Below are 17,362 nucleotides of genomic sequence, written 5' to 3' on the forward strand. Positions count from 1 at the left end.
GTCCAAACCTCGCCAATGACGAAAAATAAAATGATTGATTAAATGGGAACGTCTGGACTACGACTTTTGACTTGACTTTTGACTTTTGACTTTTGAAACGACTTTTGCTGTTTGCCTTCAGCAAACAGCAAAAGTCTGGTCATACACAAACACAACTTAAACACAAGTGTGCTTGCTAGCCTGTATGAAAGTTTGCCTGATATTCAAGATTGGAAGATTACTGGCGAAGGAGTTGTTTATTTTTTGCCTCGGGCGTGAATAACAGCTTAGGTCTTAGGTTGGTATAAGTCTAACCCGTGAGTCCATTGATGTGGGTATTCCCCAAATCTGGTCTCCACCCCCGGTAAGGTTGAACGATAAACAAGACACGAAAACTTGTACAATAGAAACATTATATATGTAGATAGAATCCATAGCTTTAGAAAAGTCGTTAAAATTTAGTGACTTTAGTATTCCAAGGTAGTCTACACCAGATAAAAATTTGACCTATATAGCACCTTACAAGTGGCTTGTGTTCATAAAAATTGCAAAATTTATTTGGTGTTGACAAGCTGCTCAAACTTTGCGATTATCTCCGCGTCACTTTGAACAACCGTTGTCTGATATACAATTGAATATTTTGATTGGCTCAGAGAAGTATACTTGTCGTCTAGGTAGCCGATTGGTTCGAATGCTCGCAATAAATGTGGTTTGTGTTCCGGGCTCGATACCCAGTGGCACCCAGAGGCGAAACCATTGTGGTGTTTTGGGAAACAAATTTCCGTTAAACTGGCTTATCCGCTCAAAAGTCAAAAATACAGTAACTGTGTCAACAAGACCAGATAATCAAAGAAGCGTTGTTACCCATAATAAATCTTCAATTATGAATTAGTACGTTTGCTGCTATTTCATCTTTCGTGTTTTGCTTTATTTCTATTTTGTTGTACTGAAATGGATGTGAATTTTTTAAGCCAAACTTTATCCTGTGTGAAGAATATAAGTTGTTTCGTTAAACAAATTATGTTGTGGTGATTTCGATATTTACTATATGGGAGCAATCGTAAGATTATGACGTCAGCTCGACCATCAATGCTTAAGACTTCTACCTGCAGCAATCTAATGACGTAATTTAGTAACAGTTGGTTATTACAACACAGTTGCCACAATGCGCCTCATTTGTGCGTGTGTGCGGAAGAGGAAGCACGCGGCGACTGGTTTCAAGCCAAGATACCTGCAGTCGAACACATTTGAACAACCCGAGCTCGAAGCGAACAACAGGTTTTGGCAGATTCTCTTCGCACAAATCTTTCGCAAAGACCCAAGCTACTGAAAAGCAAAGTACCAGGGTTATTATGGGATACATCATCATCGAGTTATTCTGAAAATAAACTTTGTTGTTCGCTTTTTACTTGTGTTGCATTTTATTTCATACGTGTTGTGCGGCACCTGCGATGGAAAGTTTGTCAATAAAGAAAAAAATTAGGAAGGTGTATTACGTCAGCACATATAACCAAGGATTCATAGATATCCAATTAAAATCTTAGTCTCTAGTTGGGGAAGGTACCCGCAGCAGTAGTTTTTTTACTGGCCCCAGGTATAGTATTTAGTCGCAACCTAGAAAATGCAGTTTACGAAAAAGAATTATGACGTAAAACGCTTATAGCCCGAAACAACTGGTTCGTGATTGGCTTCCTCCTCGTGGCTGAAGAGAAGGATCAGGTTGTTTTTGGCTGCCCAAGAAGCCGGGCATTCTCCATCAGTGTCGGTGTAGTTATATCTCAAGTTAACGTGGTGTCGGTTAAGGTCGCCAGCGTAAACAGGAAGAAGGGAACAGAGACAACGAATTAGGTGACATCACAATGAAGTTTTCAGATTAACTTTTGTACCTTCTGGAAGAAATCAGGCAAACCTCAAGGAAGGTCGTTCAACAGCAAAGTCACGGACCAAGATACATGACTGATGGTGTTACGTCATTAAACAAACATCATTATTTACGTAATACACACATTACAATACAACAGCAGTGTGCATGTGACATAGTTTTAGAAATCATGGAACGAATAAAAAGTTCTTGTGGTTTCTTTCCTTGCTACGTGGTAGGAAGCAGCCAGCACTTGAGTAACATAAAATAACGTCATTAAAAATCAAACACCTTAAATACACACGTAATAATGACGTAATAACGCTCATAATGGAACTCATGATGACGTTGAATATGTTTATACAACAATCAAAGACTCACACATATATTTCATGATAATAATGACGTAATATTGGGGTAATGTGGAAGTAACATTCAAATCAGGAAAAATTACTTTTCAAATTTATCCACACATTCTAGTAAAGACTTTGCTGATTCGTCATCGTTCTTTGAAAATAAAAGTTCGGCGATTCCTCTGAGTCTGATACATAATCTATTGCGTTGATCAGCTGGTGGTGATATGTTCGTTGCCATGGTGACGAGTTCATTGCTGATGGATTTGACGTCACCATCCAGATTGAGAAGAATCATCAATCGTAAGCTTAATAACATGTTCCAGAAGCGGGGAAGTCCCGTCAGGTGCTTTCGTTTTTGAAGGAAGTTGTAAACGTCACTTCCTTTCTCAATCGTCATGGTTGGATGGTTTTGGTACAATACGCACAAATCTAAGAAACAAAAACAATTATAGTCACAATTATACAAAACTAATATTGATAAAGAGTTTTTGATCCAAAAGCTTGTATAGCTGGGACAAATGTGTCCAAACGTATGTTGACGTCACCATGAATATATTCTGACGTAAAAACTGAAATAATTAAACATATAGTTTAGTCGAATTAAAAATACGAAAAAATTTAACAATTAACCACATATAGACATGGTGCCTGTCATTTTCCATAATAAATAACTAATCACGTGCAATAAGAACAAAGTTTACTCGCGAGACAAAGATCGCTACAGTCAGAAATCATTCAGGTTATTGACACAAGTAAAGATTATCTCGTTGTTAACTGCAAATTAGTGGCTATTTCTCCAGATGCTTCCCATCTCAGCCTGGTACGTCATAACATGCGTTGTTCGAGGACATTGAATTAAATAACAAACGTGACGTCATAATATACAGAAATATTTACTATAGAGATAAAATTGCCACTTTCAAGCGATTGCAACAGTCTAACACAGCGGTTCCTAAAGTATGGGTCGCTAACACAAATAAACAACATGTTAGTTCCCAAACAAGGGTCGCGAAGAGTCAAATAATGGGTCGCACCAAGGCGATGCAAACCTATGTTTGTAATAAAACACATTGTTCCATAGTGAGTGGATCAGATTACCACTGCTTGTCTGTGTCTGTCTGTAGTGTAGGCCCATAGCTACTAGAGAAAAGAGTAGATTGCTGACATTGCAAACGAACTTAGCAATTGTTATGTTCAATCGTTTACCTTAACAATTTACCTTGGTGCAATCGTTATTTTTTCGTGTTAAAATGCGTTGTTTGAAGCTTAGGCCGCGAGATGTTCATCAAACTCGGATTTGGATCGCGCTCGAAAAGTTTGGAAAGCGCTGGTTTAACAGGACACATGTTTGATTTGCTTATTATGACGTCATTAAGACGAGACAATCGTAACGCTAAGATTTTATTTATTACGTAATATGTAGAAAATAAAGAAACGGATATGACGCGCTGTGCAGATGCTTTGCAACGTAAATTAACAAAACGTAAGAATTCATATTGTAATTGCGTCATACTGATGTCATTCCTTGAAACGTTCAATGGGAGGAATATGTTCAATTACGTAAATATCCATGACGTAATCAATGACAACATCATCCAAGGTTAAACAAAGACAACAAATATTTTTATTTCTTACTATTAATTGTGTTGTGAATATTTTCCATCTTCCATTGCTCGCTCTTATCTTCCACTTCCTGCTTTGCGTGAAATGATTTGATGTAGAACGTCTCAGCTTCCTCAGGTTGGTTGTTGAAGTAGTAATAAGTACCTAAATAATTATAAATCAATGATTACGATGAATATATTAAAATATAAAACCCGATTGTTAATCACAATTAACAATGACGTCATAATTACCAATTCATAAACCAACAATGAATTAATTATTATTTTAAAACATAAATTGGTATTTGGTCACGACGTTGTAAATTAACATACGAACCTATATTATGGCAGCATGCTGAGTACAACCACATCTTCCTACATCCATCGCCGAATGTGGATTCAAATGTGGCGATGGCCGGTTGGAGAACTTCGATTGCGCGCGAGTTTTCACCAAGATAACTATGGCACGATGCGATGATCAACCAACATTGAGCTTTCGATGTTACCTCCAACTTTTCATCGACTTTCACTGATTGGATGGATTGAACGAAGTCAGTCATGCGTGAAATCACAGGACGACATGTGGTTCGTTGCAGATTTTTTTTGTATCGCACTACAAAGTTGTAACATTCATATGCGCATCTCTCCATCAGTTTCACTTTCTCAGTAGGATCATCAATCTGTTTGTGAAGATCAACTGCGCACAATACAAGTTTGAGTAATCTTACTTGAGTTTGTTGAGTGCTTAAGAATGTTTAACGTTTGAGTAAGATCACCTGCAAGCAATAGAAGTGTCAATATTGTCGGTGAATACTTCACACGTCTCAGAGTCGACATGAGATCGATGATGTCATTTCCGATATCGAATGCATCTCTTCCGGTTAAAGAATTGGTCTTGATCGTGGAAATCAAACTTTCACAAACCGTCAGTGCTTCGTCTATTTTTCGCTTCGAAATCAGATCATTTATGGATGAGATTTTTTCAGTCATATTTTCCAACCCTGTATTGAAAAAGATTCAAAAATTTTAGTTTCAAATAATCAATTTTTAAACCTGCTTTAATATTTATGTATTAAATATAATTTTTTGCTCTGTGTTATACAGTGATGAGAAATAGACATGTTACATCTCTCTAATAAAATTATCCTTCATCTGAACAGGCCGATTTTATTGTTAGTGACGTCATAAGCAAGGTCTTAACTAAAGATAACAGTTGGATTATATTAGGGGGAGTCCCGGGCGTAAGCCGAAACTGATTAAACTTGTCGTTTGGGATTTGAGAGTTGTCAGAAAGAAATAATTTTCGTGATTTTACTTTTTGGTCTTTCACATTGGATAAGCTATAAACGAATAAATAACTTTTATTGTTTATTGTTTTCGTTGCAAATGTTTTGGCTTTGGAAGATTTTTGATTTGCTAACTGTCGTTCTTGCATTTCTTAACTTTGGTCACCTCAGGTCTATTGCCTGCAATCACATATCCTTCATATAAGTCAGACCTCGTTAATCCGGACCACTTTGTTTCGTCATAAAGTGTCGGTTTAGCGGGGAATCTGGATTATCGGAAAGCGAAAAATTAATCAATCTTTCAAATGCAGCTCCGTGTTTAAAAAGCAGATGCATCTTATCCAATTCAAAGCACCGAGTTTCAGGCTGGACAGCAACTAAAACAAAATTATATTTTTTTGTATGATCCAACCCAGTGTCGAACCCCAGAACTACCGTATTAAAGACGAATGCTCCAATCACTAAGTTATCTTCACAATCAAATTTTTCACAAAGCCCAATGCTGTGCTGTACTGCTAATTGACACTCAAACAAATTTCAAATCGATAAAGACTGTTGGAGAAGTTTAAAGAGTGAAACTGCAACATTATTATGCGTAGATAACGGGTTATTGCTTCATCAACTAACTACTGTATCTAGGACAATCGTGAATCATTTTCGCTTAACTCTTAATAATCCGGTTTATCGGATTTTATTGCTATTTATTTGCACATTTGTTCCAAAACTTTTGTGTGAGAGTCGGACAGCGGGGTTTCCGTATTAAATGGGTAAAATGCATCATAAGAAGAAATCCGTTCCCAGTAGCTTTGTGTCGTATAATGGGAATTGCTATATACTACACATTTATCAAAGGAAATGTCCTAGCAATGTTTCTTACTCTACAGTATGAAGACTATTTAAACTTATCTTAAAATAACACCTGGACTTTGCTCCGTAGATAATTAATAAATACATAATCATTATATGTGAGGCATAATTCAATGAATAAACCTCAAAAAGTAGATAGAATTGGAGTAGATAGTCTGGTTTTACACTGCGCTGTGCTACGGTATAGTTTGGACAGTAATGCCAACCATTGTTTGGAGCTAACTACGATATGCAGTTTTTACCGCAAGATGGCGCACAATACTACGATTTAGTTCAGCGATAATTTAACAGGTCTTAGCAATTCAGTAATTAAACAGGAAGCCAGATCTTTTGTAAACTTTTGCAAAGAACAAGTAATTTATCAGAGTTGTGCGTTTTTGCATTTCAAGTTGTTAAACAAATAATGATTTTAACCAACACACGTTCACTTTTCAACAAAGTTTAACTTTTCCATGCTGTGAATGTGAAATTTCTTCCTAGATCTTTGACCACATTTAAATAAGCGAAGTCGAAAACAGGATGCTTATGAATATAGAAGATGGATATCACAGGTGGTATGATAAAAGATATTACAACTAATACGCGCAGGATAGTTGGTAAGTCAGGTGACATGTAGTGACTGGTTATGATAAACCTACAGAGTAAAGTGATGCTTGTTAAGTTGACTCCACAAACCTGTTGTGCTCTTATGAAACAGGATATATTCAGCTAAATACATATACAAATGATTTGTAAATCACTGCGACAGAAAAAGCGATACTTGGTAATTTATTTGTTTACAGAAAACAGTTTAAACGTAAGTTAAGATACCTGAACGATTATTGGGTTTGTTTGCATCAACCGGGGGATTTGAAAATCCGAAAAACTTTCTGAATCGACTCATCATTGTCTCTGTACCAGTCAACGTTATCTGCTCTGTGAATCAAAATAAGAGAAGATGAAATAAATCATAGTGCTCATAATTTGCAAGGTGTTCCAGCAGTGTATGAAAGTGAAATTGTAAAGTATCGAAATATTTGTCCAAGGATTGGGAAAATGCAATCTGGCATTCAATCTTTAATGCTCCAGCCTGGTATGAGGAGCTGGTTGCTGTGTATTATTCGACTGACACAAATATTTTGATTTTCAGTTTTTAGTTTATGCCCGAATTTAGAATTGATTACATTGTACCAGCAGTTATCGAAACCAGTTAGCACATTTTGGTGTTTCAACGACTGTGTTATAATGCTGATAGCCTGTTACGTAAGCTATATAGCTATAAATGCATAACTTTTGATGTTTCAACTGAAACTATCACCCTCGATAACAATTCCTTAAACGTTTTTACTCTACACTATTTCAGAACCACAATCTCAGCCTACGCCTCAATGATTGGAATTTCCATTTACCCTGGGATTCTCCCTCACGTGTTTCTCTGGCTCCATCAGGTGGTTCATGTTCCGGCTTTAATTCTGTGACAGTCGGAGCAACTGGAAGTGAATTTAGTAAAAACATAGTTGGCAAGATCATGAAAACTGCTCATGTTAATCACACACAGTAAAAATGGTGCTTGTGGAATAAGTTCTACTAACTTGACATACTCAATTATTTTATGAAATTAATGGAAAATATTCCAAGTATACATACTGGCATCAAAGTATGTATATTATATGACATCATGACACATTTTACAACCTCTCTACATTTTGTGTCAATATCGGTTTATCTCGGTCAATTTTTTTCAATTTTTAAGAATGTCATTTCGAATACGTAGGACTATGGTTAACAGGTTAGGTATAAATCATATAACTGATAATTAATCATATACCAGTTTGAACATTCGTCAACAAGCTGCTTTTTTCAGGGGTTGTCCATTTTTTTATTCCTGGAGATTCCCGAGTTTTAGTAGTAGTGGAACCTGCATTTACTGATGTAACTGAACAAGTAACAGCAACTGTCAAGGAAGAGCACAAGCAAACATAATGTTTTTGTATTCATTATTTGCAATTACTTAGATAATTTTTCTCCGACGTTTTCTATTTACCTGAAGATGTTTTGGCAACATCACTTGCAGTCCCACCAGCTCCATCTGGTGGTTCAGATTTTGGTTTTATTTCTGTGACAGTCTGAGCTGCTGAAAATGAGTTTAAGATCAAAACAGTCGGTAAAATCATAAAGAGTAGTGAATGAATGAATGTGATGAGAGTTTACAGGAAACTGAACATGCACTGATTTATGCTCACATCTACTTCCTTCTTTAAACTTGTTTAATTTTCCAAATAAAATCATTTAAATCGCATAAAAATTTGTCACCAAAGCTGGTCTTGACTAATCAACTTAAAATTTAAAGGATTTCACTTCAAAAAAACAAACATTGAACCTGATGTCACTTGTTCTGTATCAGAAGGCTCTTGGATTGTGAGAGCAGAGAGACCTTCATACACTTCATCCTGGGTGGATGTGGCAGAAGTTGATTGCTCTGTAGATGAAACAAGAGAAAATTTATAGACAGTAAAATTTGCGTAAGTCGTCATCTTAAGAAGCACAGAAAAAGTGATGATTTACCCAAACAACACAAAATCAAATTTTTTATTGCATTTTTTTGGGTACAACATTTAGATTAAAAACTCTATAAATTGTTTTTGATCAAAACTTTAATGCTTGTCGAGATTTTAAGATTTTAATTTTGTACAAAGAATCCATAAAAAGCCAAAATGTACTTAACAGGCACTGACAGCTGGGTGATACAGCTGTCGAAGCAGATTAAGTTTGTAATCATGCTGACAAAGTAGGGTCAAGTTAAACGAATAGACGAGTTAGGAAAAGATGACTTCGCCAAACTTGACACTACAATAGGCTTTCTGCCGGGACCAAGCAATAGGTGGCGGTTTAGGCGAACTGACGACTTAACCGAAAGAGTTCTACAGTACATGTACAATCTTTATCATTATATTTATGTTAGATATAGCTCCATGAATAAGCCTTTAAAAATTAATGAGCTCAAGGAATGGTTTGTTTCAAAACGTTACTTCATGAAGTTAAAAATTAATGAAGCTAAAAAACATTAAACAACCAACCAACATTTCATTAATGGAGCCAAATAGACAAAAGCAACCAAAAAACCTGATGTTGATGGATAAGAAGTAGATGGTTGTGGTCCTACTTCAAACGGAAATGAGAATTCACTCAGCTCTATTTTCACACTGCTTGGTGTTGGTTCAGGTTCCTCATTCATTTTAAGATCAGATATGTGGTAGGTGACGTCAGATTTGTTCAAAGAATTCAACTTTTCATCAATCTCGTCATAAACTAGAATTCATAATAAACTAAATAAATCGAAACAGAAGCAAACAAAAATTTAAGCGGTTTATATTTACTTCAACTACAGTAATAGTACAACGGCCAATCACCAGCTATGATAAATGGATAACTCATGATTACAAATCATCCAGTGGTGCGCATAATAGTATGGCAAATTAAATACGGTATATGCTATAAATATATAATTTAGAAATAAATTATGGTTTGTTACTTATCTTCACATAAATCTGGTTGATGTTTCGACACGATCCATTGATGCATGCTATACATACCTTCTTGTATATCTGGTCGATTCTTCGCCTCGAAATCCCAGCTTCGAACCATGATGGCTTTTAAGAACTTAAACATTTCAAGATCTTCAGGTTTGTCTTTCAATGATGACTCAACGTCATCAAGATATTTTTGTTTTGGTTTTTGGCCACGATAGATTATTACTTCAATAATTATACCAGGGTGGACAGGTTCATCAGAAGAAAATGCAGGATGCTTGGTGAGGATTGCATAGAGCACCATCCCATAGCTTTAAAAAATACAGAAAACTGCTGGTTGTAATAATTATAGTTGTTAAGGTAATCTGCTTGAAAAAAATACGATACCAATTACTAATACAAATGTACCAAGCTTTTATGCCGGGAAGTGCTGCTATTTGAATCATTACAACCGTTAATGCACTCACCTATACACATCCATGCTTGGCTTTTTATCACTTAGTATGTTTCCCAAAAGCTCTGGTGCAGTGTAGAATGGAGTATGCTGAGTAGTTGAAGTTACTGTAAAAGATCCTCCTGAAACTCCTGTTGCCGTGGCAATAGCAACGGAGCCAAAATCTGCAATCTTCACCATCAAGTCTGGTGTGAGCAAAATGTTTTGTGGTTTCAGGTCGCAATGTAAGTAGGATCTCTTCTTATCATGGTGGTGCAAGTAACGTAAGCCGTCACTTATTTGATGGGCAAATCTGAGCTGTAGGAGCAATGGAATGTCCGCTATATCTCCTTGGAGCCAGAGAAAAAAGTCTAAGCTGCCAGCTTCAACATATTCCATGATGATTCCAACACAATTGCTCCATTCTGTGATGCCATGAACAGCAACAATGTGTTGATGTTTGAGTCGATAAAGAACTTTCATTTCTCTCTCAACACTGAAAATGCAAATGACACGATCAAAGTTAAGTGTCAATAAATGTTGTAAGTAAGATGAGCATAACCTGTAACTTATGCACATAGACATCCAACTATAACCATAGTGTTAATCAAAGGAAATCTTAATGAATCAAGTCAAGTTATTGTTTCATATCCTGTATAGATTTTTAATCCTTTAAAGAACTGTGATCTAAAGGAATACACTTTTTTTGCATTTTCATGGGTATCATTTTCCATAATTCTGCTTAGATATTAAGAAGGGCTTAAAGAACATCGGATAACTTAACACCCATACAATTAAAAAAGCTACAGAATTTCGTTTATTCCAAAAATTTTAATAGTTTTCAAAGTTTACCTGCTCTAAAGTATAAAGTTGATACAATACACATTGATAAACTTTATGATTTTAACAATGAATGATTCTTGTTTCATTTTTCAGGACCGACTGCATTATGTGCCAAGTCAACAAGTCTCTTTATTAGGTTTTCTTATGCAAGATGTTCATAATTCAAAACATATGTGTTTATTACTTTAATAATGCCAGCATGATGAAGGAAGTGTGTGGTTGTGGAAGGAAGATTTATAACCCGTCAATTACAGATAAGACAACACTGGAAGGTAACTGGGCCATGATTTTGAGAAATATGTAAATATATTATTGAAAAAAAAAGGGTTTCTTCTTACTTTTTCATTACTTTTTCCATGTCTTTGGAAGGTCCTTCAACTTTGAAACATTTAGCAACGACTCTTCCCAGTTGATCGTGGATGCATCTTCTAGCTGTAGCAAACCTTCCTCTGCCCAATAAATCCTCTTTATCCCAACTCGTCTTCAAACTGGATGCTTCGTAAGATTGAAATGACGTAGTCACTTTTGTTATCTGTTTCGTGGAACTCAGAACTTGAGCCATGATTGAATAAATCAGAATCCTTGAATATTCAGAAGTATTCCAAAATTTACATACTGAAAACTTTTACCAGACTATAAAACTTAGAAATTAAAACAAGGTTATTGATGTATTAGTTGGATGAATCTCATGGATGGGTTAAATTTTTTATCGGGTTTTATTCTGTTGACTATTGTTGATTTTATAGACCTCTCCTTCACAAATTTTATTTTCTACATCTGAAGCTCATTGCCTTTCTCACAAAGTAGATCAACAGACGTAGGATGAGGTGTGATACCATACGAGCGTGGTAAATGTGTGCAAATGTTATCTATGTTGCTGAGGCTTACAGTACCTAATGTTCAAGGGTCGCTTGCAATCGAGTCAATACGACAACGATAAAGTATAAAATGGAGCAAAACAATAATATTGTTGAACTGGCAAATACACAAACTTCTCACAGAAGAATCAAGTGCATCACGCAAACTTTGTATCCAGACGGCAGACTATGGCAAGAGTACACCTGAGGTTTTTTTTCCAAAACAGCACTGCACACTTAGACAAACCGTTGTCTACAAAAGTAACCTAACCATAAAAAGGTATCCTAGGCTAGCCTATATCATAAAACTAGACTGCAGACTATGGTTGAAGCATATATGAAATGTTTTCGGCATTGCACGTCAGAGCACAAGTGGGTTAAATCAAAGATTTGGTTAAATCAACCTGAGTCATGCCAGCAGACACTTTCTGTCAGAGCAGTGGTTCTCAAAACTTTTTAAAAAAATATTATGCATCGGTCTCCCAGCAACTTTGTAAATGCCTCACGGTCCCTTAAAAAATCAAAACAAAACAACACGTTGGTTTTTATGGTATCAATGTGACGGGTGTACCTGCTTCTTTGCAACAAGTTCGGCTATGTTTGGGTCTGTTTTGGACAACGCAACTCTAATATCGTGAATCACATTCAACCGGTTTCGAGCTTTTGGCTTGATGGCAATTAGTGCCGAAAATGCAGATTCACACGCATATGTTGTTGGGAATGGAATTAGTACTTTCAAGGCCATCTTCGAAATGTCAGGGTAGGTTTGAGCCATTGCAATCTAAAAGTCACTGCAAAACTTTTCAATAAATAAGCGTCCCGCATTTCCATCATTCACCAAATCAATAAACTGTTCTTGAAGTAAATTACCTTCTGAAGGCAGATCTCTAACACTCGTTCCAAAAGGGTTGTTTACAAAACGACAATACTTTCTAAAATCTTCCAAGTGAGGGAAGTAACGCCGAATTTTTTCACCAAGAATGGAAATGTGTCGTGTCATGACCTCAAGAACACCTTTGTTGACGTCAAGTTCATTTTTCATCAAGAAAAGCATTGAGATGCGAAAATGGAGCAAAGTTTTTGTTTTGCAATTTGCTGCCACAAGGTCAGCTTCATGTTGAATGCCGACAACTTTTCCTGACAATAAATCAAGTTAGTCTCCTTTCCTTGTAGCGCCAGATTGACAAATTTAATAGATTCGAAAATGTCCACCAAAAATGACAAACACATCAAAAAACAATCATCAGCAAATTTCTGGTTTCTGGCAAGTTTCTGGCAACAAGAGAGTTACAAATTAGGAATCACTTTCAATGCACAATTCTGCAAATAGACGGGAATTGAGTGCATTTGCTTTAATAAAGTTCACTGCTTTAACCACATCGTCAAGGACATTTTTCAGCTGATCAGGCAAAGTGTTTGCTATGAGGGCTTGGCGATGAACAGTGCAATGCAACATCAGGAGATTTTTCCTTAACTAAACTCTGAAAACCGGAACGGCAGCCAAGCATAGCTGGAGCACCGTCTGTGCAAACGCCGATAACTTGTTTCCATTTAAGGTTGTGTTCGTCGAAAAACTTGTTCATGAAATTGAAATTTTCTTTAGTAACTGTTCTTGTGGTGAGGGGACTAAAAAACAAAAACTCATCCTCCAAATGCCTTTCGTGTATGTAGCGTACATAAACACATAGTTCAGCTAAATTTGCAACATCCGTTGTTTCATCAAGCTGAATTGCAAAGAAGCCAAACAATGACTTCTGTATCTTTGACACCACCTACGACAAAATGTTTTCCGATAGCTCAGATATTCTCCTACTCACAGTGTCGTTTGACAGAGACACTTGCTTCAGCTTTTGAACTTCAGATTCTCCCAAAATGTTTGATACAATATCTTGGCAACAAGGCAAGATCAGTTTTTCTCCGATGACGTGAGGCTTCTTAGTGATAGCTATTTTTCTTGCAACTTCGCAGTAGGCCTTTAACCCTGTTGCATTTTCCTTCCATTGATCACCAGTGCTATCAAATCTTGACCTAACTAAACTATCAGCTTGCCGTTTACAAAAATCTGCATCTTTGTTTTGAAAATATGGATGATTTGTTAACATATGTCTTTTCAGCTTGCTAGGTTTTAGAGCAGATCTTGCTAAAAGTTTACAGCAACTTTACAAAGCTCTTAATTTTAGGCTAATTTGACTAAGGCTAAAAAAGCTAAAAGTTCCGAAAAGCATTCAATTGAAAACTTAAATCAGTGAAAACAACCAGCCTTGATCAACTTCACCCACCTCCTTCTTAGTCAAGTATATTTCGTAATTCTGTTCTTGAACTGGTAAACACGACTGTTATAGGAGTACGTCACCATTATGCACTCTTTGATGTCACCAAGCACCCGCTTCGTCAAGGATTAACTCATAGGAAAGGGAACGCACGGATTAGCCATTCGTATGGGCTGAAAGGAATAATTCCATCTTTTAAAGTAATTGTTGTAAGGATAATCGTGTTCGAATGAGTAATCCAACCAAACGGTAAGTCGAATAAGTAATCCAACCGAACTGCTGTGGCTGGTCATTGTACGGTACGATTGGATGGCTTAGGCTACTGGTGTAGACTACTGAGATCTAGGGCTCTAGGCGATACCGGTATGTATGGATAAGGTTTGTATAGTGATTGATGCACGTTGGAATGCCTTGCACAAACTATAAACGGATCTCACTAAAAATCTGAAAAGGCTGAAATGAACAAAATAGCCTAGTTTTCGATTTCAGTTCTTTCATGCGTTTGGTGTGTCTGGCATTAACCTTGCTTAATTGGTCCTGTTTCGTAGAAAAGATATAGGTTATCTACCTCGGGCTTCTAGGCACTGGAATAGCTGTATGCTTACATACTGAATGTAGAATTCAAGCAAGTTCTAAAGACTGCTGAATTGTTGCACAGTGCAATACACAATGGTGTTTGAACTGGCAATCCAGCCAAGGCTAGACCGGTACTCTAGTAGCCAAAAGTCACTTTGTCATGTTTGCAGTGCTCATGCACTGTATTAAATTGAATTCTGGTATTACATGGTGTTTTGTTCAGCATCAGGTTAAAATAGTTTTGCCTCCAAGCTGGAGTGATTGCATCAATTATATACACGCGGCATACCACTGCTGAACATGTTATGGAAGGTCTTTGTCCGTGCAGTTCTAACTCACCCACTGTATTTATCCAGAGTCCCAGTGTGGCATAAGGACATAGCGTTTCACATAGCAATCGACATGAATTTCTTTATTTGGCGGCTAGGATAGAAGTATCTAGAACTTCATATGTCAATTTAGTTCGCTTCCATTAACCTTAGTGTAATAAGTTGATGCGATTCAATATCGGCTCAAACAGAGCGTACACACACGACGGCTAGCACAATCGAATGACCTCTTGGCTCTTAGGGTAATCCGAATGACACCGGTACGACACAAACTTAAAGGGAATAGTAATTAAATTAAATGATAGTAATTAATGGAAATTAAAGTTAAGCATGCTGTTTCCCCACTAGGTGGTGTGCCAGTTAGAAAAGAAGGAAATCGCACAAAATAACTTGAATGAACTAACAGTTTCATTGGTCAACAGTTTCAAGAATATAATAACAATTTGATTCAAACATTTATCACACTTAGGTGTATGATTTTTAAGCAAGTCAGCAAGAGAGGTCTATTCTATAGCTACTGAAAAAGATTTGCCGTCCCCGGGTAGGGCCTGCTATAAATCGAATCATAATCTTTATCATCGGACAGAGGAAATTCTTTGACCGACTTATACTTTGTGGTAATCTTTAATTTCTCCAGCCCCACTTATCTGGCTATCTCTTAAGCAAGTTCTGAATCATACACATAATTTTTTTGTTGCTTGAATTCAGATATGTTTATCAGGAGCACTGAACTGGAGCAAGCATTGGTAATGCTCCAAGGGTATTACAATGGTAGTGCTACTGGGTAATGAACACTGCATAATTGCCAGCTCTAACCATTCGGCTACAAAGCTGGCTACTACTCAACATTGCTGCTTTCTTACACAACGAGCTTGCAGAGTACAGTGATCTTTTGTGATTGTCAGAGAACTTCGAAATCCTGAGTGGACTGAAAGAGCAACTTAACATTCCAGTATTCCAAAAAGGAAATCCATCTGATATGCAAATCATAAGCAAAAGGCAATCATTTAATTTGTCTTGACTTTCGACAAGCGATAAGCAAAGGTTATCACAATAAAACGAAAGGCCATGCTTAAAAAACTTTTTGGAGGGACGCCAAGACAGCTTACTAAAACATATCTTTTAAGTTTGGTTTAAAAATAAGTTGCCCGACAATTTTTATTTTCCTCAAAAATTTTTTTTACGGGATCGTGTTAATATTTTTGGAAGGTGCTTCGCGGTCCCAGAAAGTTGTCTCGCGGACCCAGTTCGAGAACCACTGTGTCGTATGTCATTGGTTGAAGCGAGCAGACATTTTCCTTTTGTTTTTTGTAAAGCGCTATAAAGTTAAATTTTAACTTCCGGTGGGAAACTATGTCCAAAATCGCGGTCAAACGTCGAAAAGAGATCAAAGATAGTCGAAAAAATCCCATAGTCGCTGGTTATGATCGCGTCTGCCTGCACTAATTTGTGACTTCTATGGCGTCAGACCACTTTCAACTTATTAAAAATGAGTTCAAGTTTAACATGATAAAGTGACATTTTAACTTCCAGTGAGGAACGATGCTCAGTAGGCTACATGTTGTAGGTTTTGTTTTGATATGTTTTGCTTCGTTGATCAGTGGCTGCTTCACAAGTTAACGTTTGGTTTCACCATTATATAGTTTTGCATTATTTTTTTGTTGTTTTAATTGATATTTCTCTTCGCAATTTTTTCATTCATATGCAGTCAAATTTAACTCAATTTAAAAAATCACAAGCTGTTTTATTTTAAAATCATTGATTGCAGCCATAGCTGGGGTTTTGTAAGCAACTCGTGCATTTTTAAATTTCTTTCCCCCCGCAGTTAACAATCCGTTTGTCGGCTTTCTACTAACTCCCATAAACCCTTGAACGAACCTTGAACCTTGAACTTGAACGCACCGAGAACAGCTGAATATTGTAAGAAGGATTGAAGGTGGAAACCAGTTGGTGTTGCAGACTTTCTCTTGCTTCTCTGTCTCCACGCCAGTCGAGCTGAGGACTTATAGGCTACTTGGTGACTGCTGCTTCCCGTGATTTGCCATCGCTTTGAGCGAAGCTGGAGTGACATCTCGAAGCGAAGCGTCTATTTCTAGACAACAACACACTCAGTAGAATCCCCCATAATGCCTTTGCGTGAGTGTAACAAACCAGCGCCTTTTATCAGTTTGTAGCTTGCTCCATGAATGAAACATTCCATTATTATGCTGCCAGCGGTCATTTACTGCGTTTTGAACACGGTGCTGCATTTGCAAGATTGATTGATTCTTTACTTTCCAATAATCGGGAAACCCCGCTAAACCGACATTTTTTGACGAAACGAAGTGGTCCGGATTAACGAGGTCTCACTGTATTTAACAATCTCGTTTAAGACCTCTAAGTTTGATGTTGCGCGGTAATGAAGACTAGACATCAACATCAAAAATCTATTTTAAATTTTCAACATTTTTTGTCATTTTCAACATTTTTTCTTGGTTGATTGATTTCGCATAGTTTTCTAAACTTTGCAATTTTCCAAGAAACCTCCGAGTATTAGGCTGCAGGTTTTAGTCAGACCATGCAGGTGCATATCACAAGTTATCTCGCTACTAC

The 17,362-nt window shown here is 36.9% G+C and overlaps 1 protein-coding gene across 2 annotated transcripts; it reads right to left on the reverse strand.

Moving 5' to 3' along the window:
- Positions 1-1,405: 1,405 nt before the first annotated feature.
- On the reverse strand, positions 1,406-11,396 carry LOC143452430 (uncharacterized). 2 transcript variants are annotated; one of them, XM_076953408.1, is made up of 13 exons: positions 11,077-11,396; positions 9,930-10,391; positions 9,526-9,773; positions 9,056-9,241; positions 8,313-8,411; positions 7,977-8,063; positions 7,761-7,868; positions 7,342-7,422; positions 6,764-6,868; positions 4,577-4,801; positions 4,138-4,497; positions 3,832-3,963; positions 1,406-2,625 (listed from the first exon to the last, which is right to left on the reverse strand). In XM_076953408.1, the coding sequence occupies exons 1-13, from the start codon at positions 11,298-11,300 to the stop codon at positions 2,291-2,293; spliced, it is 2,652 nt and encodes an 883-aa protein (XP_076809523.1). In that variant the 5' UTR covers positions 11,301-11,396; the 3' UTR covers positions 1,406-2,290. The 2 variants fall into 2 exon arrangements, with proteins under 2 accessions (XP_076809523.1, XP_076809522.1); XM_076953407.1 differs by having other exon boundaries at positions 7,977-8,066.
- Between the last annotated feature and the right edge of the window lie 5,966 nt (positions 11,397-17,362).

This window comes from Clavelina lepadiformis, chromosome 4 (assembly GCF_947623445.1).
Source record: "Clavelina lepadiformis chromosome 4, kaClaLepa1.1, whole genome shotgun sequence".
Taxonomy (NCBI): Eukaryota; Metazoa; Chordata; class Ascidiacea; order Aplousobranchia; family Clavelinidae; genus Clavelina; species Clavelina lepadiformis.

Coding starts and splice junctions, on each gene's coding strand:
- LOC143452430 (XM_076953407.1), bottom strand. CDS start 11,300: ATGGCTCAAGTTCTGAGTTCCACGAAACAGATAACAAAAGTGACTACG. Junction 4,802..6,763: donor CAAACCCAATAATCGTTCAG/GTATCTTAACTT, acceptor TTTTCAATACAG/GGTTGGAAAATATGACTGAA. Junction 4,498..4,576: donor GACACTTCTATTGCTTGCAG/GTGATCTTACTC, acceptor TATTGTGCGCAG/TTGATCTTCACAAACAGATT.